The sequence below is a fragment of the Haliotis rubra genome, unplaced genomic scaffold, assembly GCF_003918875.1.
Source record: "Haliotis rubra isolate DU_JTF1 unplaced genomic scaffold, ASM391887v1 Scf106, whole genome shotgun sequence".
NCBI lineage: Eukaryota > Metazoa > Mollusca > Gastropoda > Lepetellida > Haliotidae > Haliotis > Haliotis rubra.
The window spans coordinates 2,094,460-2,107,133 of record NW_025764959.1 but is presented as its reverse complement, the minus strand read 5'-3'; the positions used below and the strand labels follow the sequence as shown (position 1 = coordinate 2,107,133).

The window sequence follows — 12,674 nt, the reverse complement described above, 5'->3', positions numbered from 1 at the left end:
CCATCGTATCATGAGGTCCAAGAATAGATGAGAGAGCTGGGACGTGAAATAACCTGTCTGGTTGGCCTGGTAATTGGTTCTTGGCGATAAAATCCCAACGTAGTCCCATATGCACGATGCTATGAATGTCATCAAAGCGTGTTCTCTCGTAATCTAATGCGTGAATCTCTGACATCCTGGCAGCCGTAGCTAGAGATAACAGGAACAAAGTTTTCTGAGTCAAAAATTCGAACGGTGTTGATTCTAATGGTTCATATGCCTCACTTGTGAGGTGTTGGAGCACTACATTTAGGTCCCAAGCTTGAGTGTGAAATCTGCGTTTCTGATCCTCCAATCGGAATGCACGTAGTAAGGCCAGTAACTCAGGGGTCTTGGTTAGCTTGACACCCGTTCTCATAGTTATGACAGAGCTTATTGCTGCAAGATATGTACATAAGGTGGAGCCTTTTAGATTTTTAGTCTGACGTAGATAACATAAGTAGTTAGCCACTTGAGGATGAGTAGCATATCTAGCTGTAAATCCTTTCTTTGCAGCATAATTTACAAAACTGTGCCACTTGTCATCGTACAAGTTGCGAGTGGAGTTACGCAAGGCAAGCGTGACTGCTTTCGCCGCTCTTGCTGAATAACCTCTTATATTTAGACACGACTTAATACAGTCCATACATGAAGTTGGAATGCTTCTGGCTTTCCGTGCGTTTGTTTGGTGTGCGGATGTATTAACAGATTCGGGCACTTTGGAAGTTGTAGTATTGGTTGTCCGATTTCTTGAATAGGAGTAGGAAACCACGTTCTCACTGGCCAGTAGGGCGCGACCAAAATCAGTTGGAGGTTCTGAGTTTGCTTGATTTTGTGTAACACTTGTGGGATTAACGCTGGCGGTGGGAGCGCGTACGCGTTGAGTCCTTCCCACGATATGCTTAGTGCGTCCGTTGCCCATGCTAGTGGGTCTGGAACTGGTGATACGAATGTTGTCAGTTGGTTGTTGAAGCGAGTGGCAAATAGGTCTATTAGTGGAGTTCCTATTTCCTTGATAATTTGTGCGAATATCTCTGTATGGAGCATCCATTCTGTCGGCGATGGTAGGTGTGGCTGAGAGAGAGCGTCTGCTATTACATTCTTTGCTCCTGGAATGTGACATGCTCTGACATGTATGTTGAGATTGTCGATTAAATCGAACAATTGAAAACATAGAGTCAATAGGTTCGGGGACCTGGTTGAGCCTTGTTTGTTCACATAAAACGCCACTGTTGAATTGTCTGTGTGAATCATCAACTGAGCATTCTGTAGTAAGTTGCTCCAGTGTCTTATGGCGTTTATCACTGCTTGCATCTCTAGCAGATTTATGTGTAATTTGCTCTCTTGCTTGCTCCATAGCCCTGATGCCGTCCTGTTGGCGAGATGGGCTCCCCAACCTTGTAGTGACGCGTCTACGTAGAGATGTGTTTTCAATTCCGGCTCTATTAAGAAGACGCTTCGCAAACATTTGATCTCTTGGTCCACCATAGTAGGTGAGGTTTGACGTGATCCGGTAGATTGAACGGTAGAGAGTCGTCAAGATGCGAATTGATGAGGACTTGCAACGGACGTAATTGTAGTCTGCCTCTGACTGTCATGTCTTGAGCTGACGTGAGTAACCCCAATAGGTTCTTCCACTGTCGTAGTGGTAGCGGAGAGAGTAAGGCTTGTGGGATTGACTGTTGGATCTTGATCCATCGGTCCTCCGGTACAACTATACGATTCTGTGCTGTTAGAAATCGTATACCTAGAAATTGCAGATCTTGCGTTGGCTCTAGGTCTGACTTGAGTAGATGTACTAACCATCCTAGTTGTGTTAGTAACTTGATAATAAAGTTCAGCTGTAGTCTGAGACGCTGTGGAACTGGATCCACTTGTATCCCGTCCTCTACGTAAAACGCGCTGCGAAGACCTTGACGATGTAGGTATGAGATGATAGGTTTCGTCACTCTTGTGAATAACCAGGGGGGCCAATGAGATTCCAAAAGGAAGCACTTTCCATTGGTAGTGTATTCCGTCTGGGATAAATCGCAGGTATTTCCTTGAATCTGGATGAATCGGAATGTGTAGATATGCGTCTTGCAGATCTATGCTGGCCATGTAGTCTCTGGGACGAATTAAGTGCCGTAGTTGCGGTAGGTGTATCATGCGAAACGCTGGCGGTTTGCTTAGATAGTCTCTGTTGAATGTGCTCATATTGTAGATGAGACGAAACTTTTCCTTGGAATTTTCCTTGGGCACTAGGAAAACTTGGGAGTAGAAACCTGGTTCAATCTTTACTTGATCCAGAACTTCTAAGGCCTGCTTGGTTAAAATTGTAGCTACTGCTTCTCTTAACTTTGGTAGTTGTAATGGATGGAAGTCGAACCTTGGAGGGATGACTGTCAATGGAGGTCTGGCCTTGAGTTGTATTTGATATCCGTCCTGTAGGTTGTTGGATACATATCGATCTCTTTCCCAGTGCAGATGAAGGCGTCCACCCACTTGAGATGGTTGTACTCGAACGGCTGGGGGGTGGAAGACTCCAGTCGTTCCGAACCTGTTCTTCATCGTTTATAAGTGCGGGAACCTCTGGATGACCTGCCTCTTGCTGATCCTCCTCTGTAATTGCTGTATGGGCGACGAAAAGACTCCTTAGAACCTTTTACTGTAGCCATTTTCTTGTCCCGTGCTTTCTGTAGTCCCGAGAATTTCGACTTGCCTGAATATCTCATAGACGTTTGCTTAATGACATTAGCTAACGCATCCATGGACTTAATCATAAGCACCTCTCTAGAGTCCTTAGAGACTTCTTTGGAGACCTTGTCTATGTTACCACCAAAGAGATATGGAGATGACCACGGGGGCAGAGTAGAGAGATTCAGTAAATTGATCACCCCAATTACAGAAGGCTAGGAGACCTTGACGACGAGCCATAGTAGTAGCTGCAGAAAGAGCTGTCAAGTAATCTGTTAGGAACTGCTAGTCTCTTTTCTGCATGAGGAGAGCCGAGTAAATCAACCTATCTTCTTCGTCTGTAGAGTCTCTGAACTTAGTGAGGAGAGTTTCATTGACAGTTCTAGATCTGTTCAGTCCAAAAAACATTCTCCTTGAAGTGGTTTCCAACTGGGCTAGCTTGCGGTCATCTATTCTGTAATTCCTGGACTTGACATCACTGATTAACTTAAAGTTCTCATCAATATCTTGAGCCTTGAAAAAGGAGTCCATATTGTGACTCGCAAACTTCTTAGAGTTGAAATACGGCAAATGTGCTGTCTGAGACTTCGTAGCTTTACTAAACGCTGCATCCAGATTAGATGGAACCGCTGCTATCGGGTCAATAGGAGGTAAGGAAATAGTGTCAGCATCATCTTCCTTCATCAGATAAGTATGGGCTGAGTTCTCGTTCTTAGACGGGGAGGAAACCATTCACCATCCAGTATCTAATTTCTGCATCCGAAAATACGATACCACTTCCTCTTCTGACGTCGGTTCACAGAGAATATGTTGCTGTTCATCCAATATAGACTGAGGTGGAGTCCTAGATCTGTATGAGGATCGACAAGAAGAATGTGGTGAACAGACCGACGAGTGGCTTCTATAGGGAGACCTTCGTGGAGACTTCCTTGGCGAACGATGGTGGCTACGTGAAGCTCTCGGTGAATCCCTTATAGATCTTCGGGATGAAGATAACTTGGAGCCACTTAACCTTCGTGAAGGCCTTCGTGAAGGTTGTGAGTCTGAGTCCGAATCATTAGATAGGATCTTGCTTCGCGAATGACCTCTGTGTTCTCAAGGTCTGAGCTCGGTGAAGCACTCCTCCTCCATGAAGCCTTTCGCGAATGGTGAGGATCAAGGTCCTTCGTGGGCTCAGAGGCCATACGTGAAGTCATGCCAGCGGGCTCAAAGGCCCTACACGACTATAAGTGGGGTGGGCTCAAAGGCCCGTGGCTCAAAGGCCTCTGTAGACCGTATCGATCTTCCATCAGCTTCATGATGTGGTTGACCAGGTCGTCTGGACGGTCTGCGCTGTTGTAGACGCTGCCTTCTCTATGGTAGCGACGGGACCCTCAGGTAGATTCTCTGCCGTCAGTGTAGGCATCTCCGACTGAGTGCTGATCTGCGCTGAGGTGACGGTAGCCGATACTGGTCGCTTCTTACGCCATACATCTGGAATGATGATCGGTTGGTCGTCATCATATAGGCCCAACTCTGATACAGGAAGTATGTCAGTTGAAAAAATATTACTAGTCTTCGTAGGTTTCCCTTTCGACGAAGATGTAGCCTTGGGGGTGCGGAGTGTACGTTGTGATGACGTGGAAGCCCTCCTGGTCTTAGACTGGGACGACGGGATGTCCTGGGATGCAGGTCGCTTCTTGGAGATAGCGGACTGCATCCCACGCCTCTCCCCCGAGGGTAACTCAAGCGGAACACCAGACGGCAGGGGGTCGTCCGCCAACAGTTGACAGGGTATATCAGACTCTGGTGTATTAGCCATGACTGAGGTCTGTTTCCGTGATCTATCTGCTACGCGTCTCAAGACGCAAAATAAATATTTATCAAAGGCAGAATTAGATAATTTAATACAATAATTGCAACGTGAAACAGTAGAGCATGGCGTAGTACAACTAGGGCATATAAAATGCGGATCAGCAGCAGAGAAACGTAATTTACAAACAGTGCAGATTTTCATCAACGCAATCTACTGAGCAAACACGGCGAACCGTGAATAAAACAGTAGAAACACGAATAAATATCAATGCATTATGTAGAAGGATACTAGTTACACCTCTATAGAAGATTATAAGAGGTAAATAACTAAGAATAAATAAAGGATATAATGTGTAGGGAGACACAGGTGCTCTCACGTCCTGCTCACTGGGCGAAGAAGGAGAGAGTGAGGCACATGGCAGGAGGTGGCGCCCTCGTTCCCGCGCTTTTGAGGGGACAGATAACTCGTGGTGAGTACTAATTAGTGATTTTACATTGAAGGGAAATTCAATTGGGAGATACAAGTGTTCCACTGTGTTCGCAAGAAAAAGAAGACAAGCAAATAGCATGAGTCAGGATAAGGAACAATTTACCTGTGTTCTGTACAGTGTTCATCTTAACAGAGGCATTTCAGGGTTCGAAATGCCCTATGTATTAGCGTGCCATGGCATGGTAAATATCGAAATGGCACAGATAAAAAATGTTCTCGGTGCCCTTATGGCACGCCTAATTTTTTAGAGACATAGCACACCTGTAGTCATGTAATCCCCAAACAAAACACTTAAGCAAATGACAAACAAGCAAAAACATTTATTGACTTTTCGCCCAGGAAATCACTGGAATTATGATGGATGATGTAAAGAAATCTGGTTGTTTTTCTATTGAGAGTGTTGTGAGTACTGATAGTTCAGTTAATGAAGAGTAAATTGTGTATGTTAGACATATTGAAAAAAGTGACCCTCTCACACGATTCTTAGCTATTAAAGGTGTTCGGAAAGCAGAACAAATGAAACATAAGAAAGCCATCTTAAACAGAAGACATCAACAAAAACTGGTTACCGGTACATTTGTTGTTTTCTGACAATATATTTCAATAGATCATCATCCTTGCTACAGTCATTGTTCTAAATACATGTGGGCACACTTGATTTCTGAAAGGCACACCTAAAATATTTGCCTGGTGCCCTAAGGCACACTTAGAAAAAAAAAATTCTATCCCTGCATTTTCAAATCTGGGCAGTAAAACAAATGAAGTTGAGTGTTTTTAGAAACAGACATCTCCTTGGTGAAACCCATTCATGCTTTACTTCAACTAAACTGTTACACAGGGTTCATCTGATACAACCCACAAGGCAAATGTCCAATCGTCATGCAGTAAGATATATCTCTGTAAACAGGGTTCACCTGATACAACCCACAAGGCAAGTGTCCAATCATCATGCAGTAAGATATATCTCTGTAAACAGGGTTCATCTGATACAACCCACAAGGCAAGTGTCCAGTCTTCATGCAGTAAGATATATATCTGTAAACAGGGTTCACCTGATACAACCCACAAGGCAAGTGTCCAATCATCATGCAGTAAGATATATATCTGTAAACAGGGTTCACCTGATACAACCCACAAGGCAAGTGTCCAATCTTCATGCAGTAAGATATATCTCTGTAAACAGGGTTCACCTGATACAACCCACAAGGCAAGTGTCCAATCTTCATGCAGTAAGATATATATCTGTAAACAGGGTTCATCTGATACAACCCACAAGGCAAGTGTCCAATCATCATGCAGTAAGATATATCTCTGTAAACAGGGTTCATCTGATACAACCCACAAGGCAAGTGTCCAATCATCAAGCAGTAAGATATATCTCTGTAAACAGGGTTCATCTGATACAACCCACAAGGCAAGTGTCCAATCTTCATGCAGTAAGATATATATCTGTAAACACTCTGATTTAAATGAGATGGACCACATTTAAGACACTTAGAATTCTACAAATACACATCCTTGCCCTTACTTTTCGAGTCTGTTCAACATTTCCAGTGCCTGTCCCCAGTAGAACTCTGCTCTGGTCTCAGTGTCAGTTGCCTTCACTGTCAACTCCGACCCCAACTGCTTCATCTCCGTGGCCTTCACCTCTAGTGATCTGGCTATGTGGATGATCAGGTTGACGGACATCCCGTGACTAGCCACTAGACGGACAGTTTCTATCCCTCTCTGCAGGGTGTGACGCATCTTGGAAAAGTTGTCCCTATTGTCAAATAAAATAGATGTCCTAAATCATGTGAACACTTTTCGATCCATACATAATACATAAGAAACAAAAATAGGACTACAATTGGGCAGGGAGAGGATGAAAAGGTATAGGGGGGAGAGTGTCCAAAGCAGATTAGTCAAGTATACTGGTAACAATGCAGAACACGCTCATTCTTATGCATGGGACAAATACCTAGCAGATTATCGAATGGTAAATACTGCAATCTCCTTTCATAAACAATTTTAGTGCACTTATTAATAATGCACCTAAAAATTGTGAACATTTTTTAATGTGTTGCAATCAGCAATACCAATTCAATGTAACAGTAACTGGACAAGCAAATATTCAAATCTGGACCAGAGAAAACAGTAAAACAATATTATGAGCATCAGGTATATTTGTAACAGTTTGCAAGAACACAGTTATGAGAATGAATGAGAGAGTGCTGAATACAAGCTACATGAAACCTACTTGACTGTGTTTATATGGAATTTATAAGCTGCCAGCCACCAGTCTGCCTGCTCCTGAGAACAAAGTGGTTTTGTCAGACACAGGGGTAGAAAGTCCGGCTGTGTGGGGTCAGTGTGACCCATGTGAATCATCTCCTGGTGTCTCAATGCTGCACAGCGAACTGAAGCAATCAGAAACACATCTGTGTCCAGCTGACACAGGGACTCGGCGCCACCAACAAACATGTTTTTTACACTGTACACACAATTCTCAAAGATGTCAAAGCCGTAGTAAGGCTGAGCCTTGTCTTTACAGGAGTACCGTTGGAGGGCTAGCCAGATGAAGCTGGTAAGACTGTGTGGGTGGAGCCTGTAGCAGCCTAAGTCAAAGGATCGCATCTGGGGCCGGGTGGGAAACAAGAGTACACTTTCCTCGTAGATCTGGTTCTTCATCAGGTAGGAACTATCTTTCTTTGCTCTCATATCCGGCTGGGTAAAGAGGGTGTCGTAAAGCTTCTCTCGACCTTGTTGTGTGCAATATTGCTGTCTCAGTTTCTGAGCCCATGTTGCCGTGTCTCCTTTACCCAGTGCATGTAAGGTGTGGCCTGTGGAAGAAGTTGAAATATGATGGTACTGTAGTCAATTTGGCATAACAGTGAACACAAAACAAACTATCCTCGATTAATAATGTAGCACTTAATAACCCTTTTCAAATTTCATCCTTGTCTCAAGCTTGCAACAGAAAACCAGGGTTTACCTTGACCTTCAAAACTAGAGGTCCAGAGGTTCTTCAATTACAAATCTCCATGATCCTTACAGAAAAACCTGGGATGTTGTAAAGTAAGGAAATGCTGTAAGACTTTCTTAATTTAACAACAGGAAAATTAGATTTACAGTCAAGAAGAATTATTGTGCATCCACAGGGTTGCAATGCATATTCTTTCCATAGCCACCCTATCGATTTTTGTGAACAGGATACACATTTCTCAGTCACATTAAACCCTGGAAAAAACAGCTTCTTTCAAATCAATGTATTGGATAATGAGACATGCACAAGCCCACTAGCCCTGGTCAGATTAGCTAATGCTAAAGATATCCTGAGGGCTAATAGAGTTTAGGAGTGGATCTTATCACATTTTGGGATAGTATCTGTTTCAGCTAAGTTACATCTGTTACATAAAAAACAATAAAATGAGTTAATGTTTAATCTCACATTATTATTCATGTCTCTTTTATGGGTATTCTTTAGAGTTAGATGATTTCCCTACAAGAACTGATGACATTTGTTATAATCTTTCAAATAACCAATATTTTGCATGCCTCATCATGAGATTAATCATAAATTGTCATTATGCTTTAAACCAACATCAGAATAAGACATGAACCATCACAAAAATTTCATCTGATACTGTGATCACGTGAGCTGGAATCAATCAATCTCACTTACGCCAGGGAGTATCAATGGGCTCGATATTCTTAAAAATGAAACACCAAATTAAATTTTAGAATGTATGTTTCTTAATATGTTTGATAAATCAAGACATAAACAAAACTGCAATGTAAACAACATACACGTGTACATGTCTCAACAGGAAGTGTCCTTGATTGTCTTGATCTCGGTATCAATTGGTGCCTGTCTTGTTTGCACAATGTTATGATTGAGTTTTGTGGTGGTATTTAAAAATGTATTTTTTAAAGTAAATTTGATACTACTTATCTCATAACAGTACTACATAGCTAAAAACGTTTATGCTAAAAAAGTTTATGCTATATATATTTTGCTTAAGCTCATTTATTATCTTAAGCGCAGTACTATGGTTGTTATATCATAACAGTATATTAGCTAACAAACTCTATGGAGTTTTTTGCTATTATATATTTAGCTTAAGTCTAATCATATCTTAAGCTCAGTACTATGGTTATATCATAAAAGTATATTAGCTAACAAACTCTATGAAGTTTATGCTATCATATTGTCAAGCTTAAGTCTATTTAGTCTTAAGCATAGTATTCATGTTGTATATACTTTTATCATAATATTTATATCGTAATAACCCATATATGGCAGTTGATAAGTTAGCAGCAGGAATTCATCAATTCAGTGCCTTTATGAAGTTCCCATAAGGGTTATTACAGTCATTACAGTACAAAATTGTTAGCTAATATACTGTTATGATATAACATCCATAGTACTGCGCTTAAGATAATAAATGAACTTAAGCAAAATATATATAGCATAAACTTCCTTGAGTTTTTAGCTATGTAGTACTGTTATGAGATAAGTAGTAAAATCTGTAAGATTGACTTATCTTCTCCGAGGAACTGTCAACTGTTGTGCGAGGACCATGGGACCGAAATGGTGAATACCTGAGACGTCCTCGGTGGTGATATCTCTCAGATAACGGTTGGCAAACACCATATCGGATCTCCAAAAAACAACCCTCCATTATGGTATTCAAAGAGCAGTTGCCGTGAAGAGCAAGTGTAGATGCTAGCGCTCTAATTTCATGAGGATTAGATGCTCTTGGGGGTCGAGTCCTGCAGCCTTGTAGGCACGTAGTATGACAGTTCTGATCCAAATGGAGATAGTAGTACGTGAGACTTCAGTCTGCGTAGCTGTTGTTAGAGGAATAAATAATCTCTTGAATTTTAGTCTCCTCTGTTTGGATCGTTGGACATATATTTTCAGTGCTCTCACTGGGCATAGTGATAGATCCATCGTATCATGAGGTCCAAGAATAGATGAGAGAGCTGGGACGTGAAATAACCTGTCTGGTTGGCCTGGTTATTGGTTCTTGGAGATAAAATCCCAACGTAGTCCCAAATGCACGATGTTATGAATGTCATCAAAGCGTGTTCTCTCGTAATCTAATGCGTGAATCTCTGACATCCTGGCAGACGTAGCTAGAGATAACAGGAACAAAGTTTTCTGAGTCAAAAATTCGAACGATGTAAATTCTAATGGTTCATATGCCTCACTTGTGAGGTGTTGGAGCACTACATTTAGGTCCCCAGCTGGAGCGTGAAATCTGCGTTTCTGATCCTCCAGTCGGAATGCACGTAGTGAGGCCAGTAACTCTGGGGTCTTGGTTAGCTTGACACCCGTTCTCATAGTTATGACAGAGCTTATTGCTGCAAGATAAATAGATAAGGTGGAGCCTTTTAGATTTTTAGTCTGACGTAGATAACATAAGTAGTCAGCCACTTGAGGATGAGTAGCATATCTAGCTGTAAATCCTTTCTTTGCAGCATAATTTACAAAACTGTGCCACTTGACATCGTACAAGTTGCGAGTGGAGTTACGCAAGGCAAGCGTGACTGCTTTTGCCGCTCTTGCTGAATAACCTCTTATATTTAGACACGACTTAATACAGTCCATACGTGAAGTTGGAATGCTTCTGGCTTTCCGTGCGCTTGTGTGCGCATGTATTAACAGATGTATTAACAGATTCGGGCACTTTGGAAGTTGTAGTATTGGTTGTCCGATTTCTTGAATAAGAGTTGGAAACCACGTTCTCGCTGGCCAGTAGGGCGCGACCAAAATCAGTTGGAGGTTCTGAGTTTGCTTGATTTTGAGTAACACTTGTGGGATTAACGCTGGCGGTGGGAACGCGTACGCGTTGAGTCCTTCCCACGATATGCTTAGTGCATCCGTTGCCCATGCCAGTGGGTCTGGAACTGGTGATACGAATGTTGTCAGTTGGTTGTTGAAGCGAGTGGCAAATAGGTCTATTAGTGGAGTTCCTATTTCCTTGATAATTTGTGCGAATATCTCTGTATGGAGCATCCATTCTGTTGGCGATGGTAAGTGTGGCCGAGAGAGAGCGTCTGCTATTACATTCTTTGCTCCTGGAATGTGACATGCTCTGACCTGTATGTTGAGATTGTCGATTAAATCGAACAATTGAAAACATAGAGTCAATAGGTTCGGGGACCTGGTTGAGCCTTGTTTCTTCACAAACGCCACTGTTGAATTGTCTGTGTGAATCATCAACTGAGCATTCTGTAGTAAGTTGCTCCAGTGTCTTATGGCGTTTATCACTGCTTGCATCTCTAGCAGATTTATGTGTAATTTGCTCTCTTGCTTCTCTTGCTTGCTCCATAGCCCTGATGCCGTCCTGTTGGCGAGATGGGCTCCCCAACCTTGTAGTGACGCGTCTACGTAGAGATGTGTTTTCGATTCCGGCTCTATTAAGGTGACGCCTACGCAAACATTCGATCTCTTGGTCCACCATAGTAGGTGAGGTTTGACGTGATCCGGTAGATTGAACGGTAGAGAGTCGTCGAGATGTGAATTGATGAGGACTTGCAACGGACTTAATTGTAGTCTGCCTCTGACTGTCATGTCTTGAGCTGACGTGAGTAACCCCCAATAGGCTCTGCCACTGTCGTTGTGGTAGCGGAGAGAGTAAGGCTTGAGGAAGTGACTGTTGGATCTTGATCCATCTGTCCTCCGGTACAACTATACGATTCAGAGCTGTTAGAAATCGTGTACCTAGAAATTGCAGATCTTGCGTTGGTTCTAGGTCTAACTTGAGTAGATTTACTAACCATCCTAGTTGTGTTAGTAGCTTGATGATGAATTTCAACTGTAGTCTGAGACGCTGTGGATCTGGATCCACTTGTATCCCGTCATCGAGGTAAAATGCGCTGCGAAGTCCTTGACGATGTAGGTATGAGATGATAGGTTTCGTCACTCTTGTGAATAACCAGGGGTGACTGCCATCGTTGAACTTTATGTAAAAATCGCCTGACTGCCGTGCCCTCGTCCTTACTTGACAGGGGAGGTCTCTAACCTCATGAAGGCAGCCCAATCATGAAGGTTCAGTTTAACTGGACTGTAATGGAGGCTTTGCTCGTTCACTGATATGTTGTTGTCACTTGCAACCTATGTCTTGAACTGTGAACTATTATCGACCTCTGCATAGGGTGTTGTCCCTCGCGGTCCAATTAGAACAAGGCATTCTGATTCTGTAGTGTACCCACGCTGTGATGTCACCGGTGTAGCAGGAAAAGGAACCTCGTATAATCTAGTGCCGTCGTTGATATTTGATCAATCGTCAGTCTTGTCCGTAACTTCCCGAAGTTACACGAGTGACCACGTGTTTCGAGGGTTAATGGTAAACGCGCGAATCTTTCGCCGCGAATTACCTCGCCCTGTAATATTAATGCTTGGTAAGTTATTTTCCTGGCTGCTGTGAATGTAACTTCAGTCTTGAAGATAATGCCGTCGTCCTTATATATAGGCTCAATAAAACTTGCAAGTTGTCAGCTTGTAAACTGCATACATCAATGCAGCGTCATAATTGGAGAATTAATGCTGAACTTGTTGTATATATTTCTTCTCAGGAAATCGTTGACGATTATGTGTTTTACTCGCTGTAACAAGGCTGCTGCTCAATTTCGTTATTGAATTGTCTGCAGATCTGTCCAAAGGTGAGGATCTCTATGATGTCATATATCAATCTATGTGTATCCC

The 12,674-nt window shown here is 42.6% G+C and overlaps 1 protein-coding gene across 3 annotated transcripts in view; it reads right to left on the bottom strand.

The window, feature by feature from the left end:
- LOC124277663 (RANBP2-like and GRIP domain-containing protein 8) overlaps positions 1-12,674 on the bottom strand; it is a 79,911-nt gene that overhangs the window by 14,515 nt on the left and 52,722 nt on the right. The window contains exons 12-13 of one of the 3 annotated variants that reach the window (XM_046713398.1): positions 7,218-7,800; positions 6,507-6,740 (exon numbers count right to left, since the gene is read on the bottom strand). The exons of the other annotated variants lie outside the window; for them this stretch is intronic. Coding sequence (XP_046569354.1) covers positions 6,507-6,740; positions 7,218-7,800 — 817 coding nt within the window. The remainder of the gene's footprint in view (positions 1-6,506; positions 6,741-7,217; positions 7,801-12,674) is intronic. 3 annotated transcript variants of the gene reach the window in all.